This window comes from Salvia miltiorrhiza, chromosome 2 (genome assembly GCF_028751815.1).
Source record: "Salvia miltiorrhiza cultivar Shanhuang (shh) chromosome 2, IMPLAD_Smil_shh, whole genome shotgun sequence".
Taxonomy (NCBI): Eukaryota; Viridiplantae; Streptophyta; class Magnoliopsida; order Lamiales; family Lamiaceae; genus Salvia; species Salvia miltiorrhiza.
In genome coordinates this window covers 33,277,732-33,285,737 of record NC_080388.1, presented here as the reverse complement: position 1 = coordinate 33,285,737, position 8,006 = coordinate 33,277,732, and the positions used below count along the sequence as shown (strand labels likewise).

Sequence of the window (8,006 nt, the reverse complement as noted above, 5' to 3'; positions counted from 1 at the left end):
TTTTTTCACAAAATTTCGTCAATTTCTCACCAATCTTCAAAGTCGGCGTATAGAATACCCGAAATTGAGAATTCGTTCTTAAATGTTCCCAAATTAAAAAATCCGGCGCGATGGATACATGGCCAAATACCTATGACATGTCACATTTTCATGCCCAACTCAGCTTTATTGACATGTCCCAATTGTTTTTTTAATTTTTTTTTTAATAATTTTATTTATTTATAATTAATTTTAAAAAATACAAATTCACCTACGCTACCCCATCCCCCACAACACCCCCCCCAAACCTACCCCCCGACCACCCACCTCCGCCAAACCCCGGCGCCACCCAGGACCCTCACCTCCCAAACTCCCGGCCTGGCAAACACCCCTCAAGCCTACCTCCTTCCCCAAACCCCGTTCGCCTCCTCAATCTACCCTCATCCCCACCCACCATCGCACGCCTCATCCACCCACGTCGCTTCCCTCACCTTTCGCCTGCTCCACGCCGCCGCCTCCTTTGAAGTAGGGCAAATGGTAACGAGGGTGAAGAAGAAACACGCGAAGAGCATCGAGACTTAGGGTCAGTCGCCTCTTTCTCTCTCTCTCCATTTTAGTTTGTTAATTTGGGGATTTGTTGATTTAGGGATTTTGTTGATTTCATCCCCAAATTTCGTGAATTTCTTCGTCTAGTTTGGAGGAAGAGGTGGCGGAGGAGGAGGGCGGCAGAGCGGGCGTTATGGGTGCGGAGAGTGTGGGTTTCTTCGTCTGGGGTTTGGGGGGAGAGGTGGCGGAGGAGGAGGGCGGCATAGCAGGTGTTGTGGAAGAGCGCGGTGGCGGCGGGAGGAGGAGGAGATGGGGAGGGTGAGGTCGCGATTTGGTGAGGCGATTTGAAGGAAGGGAGGCCACGATTTGCAGAGCGGCGGTGAAAGGCGAGAGAGAGATGGACCGTCGGCGGTGAAAGGCGGAGATGGGCGGTGGTGGTGGTCTGGTGGCTGGAAGTCCAGAGCTCGGCGATGGTGGTGGCTGGAAGTCCAGAGCTCGACGATGGTGGTGGCTGGAAGTCCAGAACTCGGCGGCAATGGTGGTGTGCAAGAGAGATAGATTTTTGCAGTTTTTTTTTTCTTTTTTTTTTAATGTTGTTGGAAATCAAAACGACGTCGTTTGATTTGAAAAAATGACGTCGTTTCCTTACGCCGCCGACTATGCCACGCTGTAATTACGGTAGTCCACGTCAGTTTCAAATTGGGGGAATTTTTTAATTTTGGGAACATTTAAGAACGAATTCTCAATTCGTTGTATTTATACGCCGACTTTGAAGTTGGTGAGAAAATCGCGCAATTTTTGAAAGCTTTTGAATTTAGCGGCAATTAACCCTAATAGTAATGGTAAAGTAAAGTGGGGCCAATAGGTAAAGGTGTTGTAATCTTAAAAGCAAGGGAGGATATAATTGTCCAAAAAGCAGAGTAGGAGTTTTTTTGGTGGACAAAAATTTAAGGGCAAGTAGGAGTTTTTTTGGTGGACGGAGGGAGTAATTGTTTATCACCTCAAAATTAGGTGGATTATTTAATCACTCCTCCAATCCTATCACTCTTATCCAATCTTATCTATCTCATCCACCAAACCAAACACCTCCTAATTGTATTTATTGAATGTGACTTATGTCTTCAGATCTAATTCATTCCCTAAGGCCTTTTTTTTTCGTCTCCTATTCTAAATTCTTTGTCGTAGCTTTTTAGTTCGTATAACTCAGTTTTGACAAGCTGATATTAATTTATAGTCACTTTTCAGATATGAGAGTTTCAAACTGGAGCTTATTTTTCATCTGCAATCTCATTCAAGAACTTACAAATATTTAACTTAGTTATGAGTTTTATACTCATTTTATTCATGAAATGAGTACTCATATTTCTTTTTTCTTTCGTCCACGAAATGAGTCATTTTCCTTTTTGGCAAGTGTACATCACACAATCCTTTAATTAATACACTAAAAAATGTGGGATCCTTATTCTATTCCGTACGGTCCATAAATGAGTACTTATTTTGTGGACGAATTAAGTATTAACTATTGAGCTTTTAAGCCTTCAATCAGAAATCAAGGTCTTTTGAGCAACACAAGAGACCGCCTAAAACGTGCTCATCGAAATGCATTTTATTTGACGTGAAATGGTGAAAAATAGTACTCCTACTTCATATTTTTATATTATTTTTTTGGTTTGGTAATATTTTCATATTATTTTATTTCTCATTTTGGTGTGATTAATTTGAAATAAAAGAAACACACTCTTAAGGTAAAAAAATATGGCCAAATAATCCAGTGATTATGTACATTCCATTTGAAGTTTGGCGAAATAAATTGGGGTCAAAGTAACGAATTAATCCCCAAAGATTTGGTACCATAAATTTTAAAATTTAGGAAGGTGAGAAATTATATAATTAGTAGATGGCCACCTACAATTGGAGTGAAAAATGGCACCTTCCCTAATTATCCCCTTCCTCCTCCTCTTGACTCTCACACTCCTCCAACCGCCACGCTCCGCCGCAAAGCTCCACAAGACCGCCCCCACCACCACCACTTACTTCGAAGTCACAAGGCCAATCCCTCTCCCCAAAACTCAACCCTGCTCTCACTCCATCCTCCATCATCAAGAATTCGCATACACCTACGCCAAACCACCCATCATCGCTACCTACTCACCACCACCCTCAAAATGCCAAAACTTCGACAAAGCCGTTCTCGAATGGACCGCCACTTGCAGAGGGCGGCAGTTCGACAGAATCTTCGGCGTCTGGCTCGGCGGCGTTGAGCTCCTCCGCAGCTGCACCGCCGAGCCCACACCCTCCGGCATTGTCTGGACCGTCAAGAAAGACGTCACCAGGTACCGTTCCTTGCTCCTCAAGGAACAAAACGTATCTATTTATATGGGAAACATCGTTGATGCTACTTATACCGGAGTTTACCACGTTAACCTCACCTTCCACTTCTACCCCGCCCTCGGAAACCACGCCGCCGCTTCTCCGGCGGATTTCATACTCCCTATTTCGAGAACTCCGCCATTTAACGGCGGAGCATGGTTCGAGATCGACAACTCCACAACTACACAAGGAAGAGAGCTCCAAATCCCAAACAATGCATATAGAGCGGTGATGGAGGTGTATGTTTCCTTCCATGAAAACGATGAATTCTGGTATGGAAACTTCCCAAATGAATACATCTCCTTTAACAACCTCACAGACGTGGCCGGAAACGGCCCCTTCCGCGAGGTCGTCGTGCGGCTCGACGGCGTCGCTGTGGGGGCTGTGTGGCCGTTCACGGTGATCTACACCGGCGGCGTCAATCCGTTTTTCTGGAGGCCGATTTCCGCGATTGGCTCGTTCGATCTACCGACTTACGACATCGAGATCACTCCATTTTTAGGGAAATTATTAGATTCGAAGCCTCATTTCTTCGGATTTAGCGTCACCAACGGTTTGAATGTATGGTATGTCGATGCGAATCTGCATCTTTGGGTAGACAGCGAGTGGGAGAGGACGAGTGGGGAGTTGTTGGAGCACAGTGCTTCGCCGCTGTCGTCCTCGACGAAATCTAGGGTTTCTGCTTCCGCCGGAACGTTCACTGCGAAATTCAGCAGATCGATGGCGGCGAGAGGCCGCGTGGAGTCGTCTCACGGCGTGATCACGACGGAATCGAGGCAGGTTTTGAGGTACAGCAACGAAATGGAGTTGAGAAAGGGTGGGGATTTTCAGGTGTTGAATCAGCTGATCAAAGTGAGGGGGAATGTGGCGGGGAGGACGGCGGCGGCGGCGGTTTACTCCGCCGGTTCGCGGTCGAAGTTTGGCGTGCGGCTCTACTCCAACGTGGGGAATGAGAGTGATTATAGGGGTAATGTGAAGTTGGTTTTGGAGGAGAAATGGCGGGAGAGGTCGGAATTGGGATCCTCATTTGGTAGGTTGAAGAATTTGCAGAGTGCGGATGGATTTATGGTGGTGGAGGGGAAATCTAAATCTTTGCGTGGTTTGGGAAGGACTCAACAAGATTATAGATATTATGGTAATGATTCTTGCTATTTTAGGAAACTCAAAAGCTCCAACTACACTATTTTGCATGATAAACAGACTCACACATGCAAATGTGTACCCAGAGTTTAGCGCATGTTATCTAAGATTCGAAATTTGTATGAGTTATACATTATATTAAATGAGAATTAAATCTAGAACCTGTATGTATTATCAATTATGTTGGGTATAATAAGAACCAATATGTTTAGTATTTAATTAGTATGCTCGTTTTAATTTTTCAAATGTGAATAACAGGCAAGTGTGTTGCGCACTACAACAAAAACGAGTTTTTTCATACATTGAAAAGTGCCTCAATATATACCCTTTTGGGGCACTTATGATTTTCGAGGCACTTATCATAGATGTCGCTAAGTACCGTGTCCCAATAGAGTTGGGGACACTTTTTAAGTGGACCTACACTAAATTCTTTTCATACAGTTTAATATGTCCTGATATTGATTATCGAGGCATATATAAGTGCCTTGAGAATTCTTTAAACTTAATCCTAAGATAGTTATTTGTGTCTTTAAATGAAATATTGAGACACATATTCATGCCTTCAAATGAGATATGGAGACATTTATATGTGTCTTCTACTTATATGTAAAGACACTTATTTTTGTTCAGAATTAAAGTATTGAGACACTTATTTTGTGCATTCAATTAAAATATAAAAGCACTTATTTGTGCCTTTTTATATAAATATCTAAACACAAAATGTGTTGCATTGGGGCACTTATTCTGCCCTCAAATTAAAGTTGAGACACTTCCATATGTAATATTGTACATTTTGTGCCCCCAAATTATAATATTAAGGCACTTACATATATCTTGTAAAATAAATCTATATCTAGTACATTAATAATATATATATATATATATATATATATATGTATGTATTAACAAACATAAATATATTAAATGCAATTAAATTAATACTTGAAATATATAGCATCATGAACATTTCACTACAAAAAAAATTAAATTGCAACTAGACAATCTTATAATTCATGTCCAACATTTGCATAAAAACTAAAAATGCATGATAGTTCTACGAAATATGAAATGCAGAGATAACAACATCTAGAGTACGAGGATCTTTTGAGGTTGAATGTTCTTTTTCCAACTAATTCTTGCATCAATTTTCATTTTCGTCCAATATAGCCTGCACATTAATAATACAGTAATAAATAAAATTAGACAACATATTAAATAAAAATCCAACAAATGAATGCAAAAAATCTTCAAACAAATCTTGAACAACAATCACACTTATTAACTTATAACCACCTCTCAATATCAATTCCAATTTCCAAACACCAGACATGAATAAATGTGTAGTAGCCACAAATGGACCCAACAAATAATCAATATCAGTAATGTTCGTATAAATGCATAGAGTAAAAAATAAATCATATTCACAACTTAATAGTAATCATAATTCAACTTTCATGACAAGATATCAACAATTATTGATCCTCTGTATAAGAAAAAGATTGATATATAATAAATCAAATTCCCAACAGTTTGAATAAATAAAAGAAAGAACATACCAAAGACAAAGGCCAAGCAATTAGTGCTCCAATAGAATCTCCAATAATTTTCATGGAGTTCTGTTGGATATATAAATAATTCTTCATTCTTCAAAATAGATTGGATCACTACCTCACAAATACTTGGTCCAAGGTCCCTGCCATTTAGTGTAATATCTCCTATAGCTCTCAAAATGCCAGTTGCAACAAATTCATTCAAGTTTACAAGACTTTTCAATTTCACATAGGATCCAACCTGAAATTTAAGACATATTAATATATATCATAATTGAAAACATGTGTACATGAAATAACTTTATTTCTTGTGCTTACCCTTATACGAGATGGACGACTAATTGAAATAGGCAAACTCTGATTGTGTGGAGATGAAATTGGAGCACTTCGTGCCTATCCATTTGAGTGTGATATGTTATTCCCCAAAGCTGTCAACTCTTCAACTCTTTTCTTCAATGCTATTATTTTTTCTTCCTTTTCCATATCTTTCCGATAAAGCGCATCACGACTAGGTCTCACCATATATATCATTTGGTTTCACTCCCAAGCCATACACATGCAGTCGCCCATCTTTATCCTTGCCCATTATCTTCATGAAAGCATCATCGGGATTATGCATGATATCACAATCACTTGAATTTTTATCATTTTGTGGAGCTAGCTCTTTTATTTTATTTTTCCTATAAAAAATGAATTATAAAATCTTATTGACAATGAGGTTACAATGAAATAAACATAGACTGTAAAGACTCATGTTAACTTACAATAGCTTCTCGAACCGTCTCACTCGTAGCAGAACCATTAGAAGGATAACAACACTTCTCAAATAACTCTGCCCTAGTAGGATGTCTTCCCAATTCTTCGTACTACAACAACTTTTTTGTATAATATGGCAAATGAAAGTTATTAGTATTCAAAAGTAACACTTCTATAATTTAAATTCTATTAAAATTCGATATTACCGTTACTTAGATCATAACTGCATAACTTTTTTTTCCCATTTGATGAGGAATCTCCAACTTAGCACATGCTTCCTTTTTCTTTTCACTAAGTTGCTGAAATATTCAATAAAAAAAGTAATGACACGAAACCATAAATGAAAACAAAATTTAAAATAGAATAAAATAAAATATTATATGTAAATTAGGTAATTTTGTACCCGTGCTTTGTCGGTATTCCAATGATCAAGTAATTTCTTATATTGGTTTGCATTTACCCTCTCTAGTATTTTGAGCAATTGTTCTTTAATAGATACACTTGGGTCAAAGTTCAAATTCTTCAATTGACACTTCCAATTTGTCCATTTGTAGTTAATTGATTGTAGCATAAAACTATCACTGCCAGCACGCATAGTAAACCTCGACTTCAAAAAGTAAAAGAAAAATTGAGTTATACTTTAACAAATATAATATACAAAGTATTACTCCCTCCGTCCACAATTTAAAGCCTTACTTGCTCTTAAATTTTTGTCCACAAATTAAAGCCCTATTCTGTTTTTTTTTTTTTTTTACTTTTTTACTCTTCTTCTTTTCCTATATTTACTACCCTTTGCCACTAATGGAGCCACCTTAAAACACTTTTATCATTTTTATATTCTATATTTATTACACTTTATCACTAGTGGATCCACTCACAATACCTTTATCACTTTAGTCAACTATCTTTATCACTTTAGTCAACTACCGTTATATTTCATCCACATCACTTTTTTCACCTTTCTTAGTCTCCGTGCCCACACCAAAGTGGGGCATTAAATCGTGGACGGAGGGAGTATAAAATAAAAAAGGAACCAGAAATTCAACAACCTTGACTTCTCTAAGCATGTCTTTCTTATATGAGTTTGGCATCAATCTCCAATCAACGTAATGTAGAGGGCAGAAGGACCCATTCCTTGCGATAGTACCTAGAAAAGGAGCTCGCGTGCTTGTGCTTTTGATCATTAGGTTGGCCGAGATCATTGAAAGAAATATTAACATGTTTATTTAAGCCCCAAACTTTAGGCATGCATCTTTTTCTTATTGCCGCCATCGACTATAAAAATATGACATGCTCATAATTCATTAAACCATAAAATAACTTAGTAATATGAATTGATCACTAATATAAATTAATAAAAACTGACCCAATTCAGTTGTGATTCACTTGTTCTGCAACCACCTTCTTGGACATTATCAGATGTGTTCCTTAAACTATTTTGGATTGCACTTAATAAAACCACATAGATGTGATCATTTTTAGAAAAACATTAGAGATTTATAATGATAAAAATGTGATGCATTAAACTTTAATAAATCAAAGTATTAATTCAACCTATTTCACACTCGGATGAGTCATTCAATGAATGAAGGATGTCATTGTTTTGTTCAGTCCTTTGACGCCAACCTCTATTGGTACGAGGTTTTCTTACTTGACTGTTTGCCC

General features: G+C 38.4%; 1 protein-coding gene and 1 long non-coding RNA gene across 2 annotated transcripts; both read left to right on the top strand.

Annotated features, from left to right (window-relative positions):
• Nucleotides 1-248: 248 nt before the first annotated feature.
• Nucleotides 249-1,346, top strand: LOC131012078 (uncharacterized). Its single transcript, XR_009097182.1, has 2 exons — nucleotides 249-562; nucleotides 673-1,346. It is a non-coding gene; the product is annotated as an uncharacterized LOC131012078 (long non-coding RNA).
• A 1,102-nt stretch (nucleotides 1,347-2,448) lies between these two features.
• On the top strand, nucleotides 2,449-4,190 carry LOC131008326 (peptide-N4-(N-acetyl-beta-glucosaminyl)asparagine amidase A-like). The gene has a single exon (XM_057935210.1). It carries the CDS (start codon nucleotides 2,449-2,451, stop codon nucleotides 4,126-4,128), a length of 1,680 nt encoding a protein of 559 aa, XP_057791193.1. The 3' UTR covers nucleotides 4,129-4,190.
• The last annotated feature ends 3,816 nt before the right edge of the window (nucleotides 4,191-8,006 follow it).

What these genes read in the sequence shown, in the direction of transcription:
- LOC131008326 (XM_057935210.1), top strand. Translation starts at nt 2,449, where the DNA reads ATGGCACCTTCCCTAATTATCCCCTTCCTCCTCCTCTTGACTCTCACA.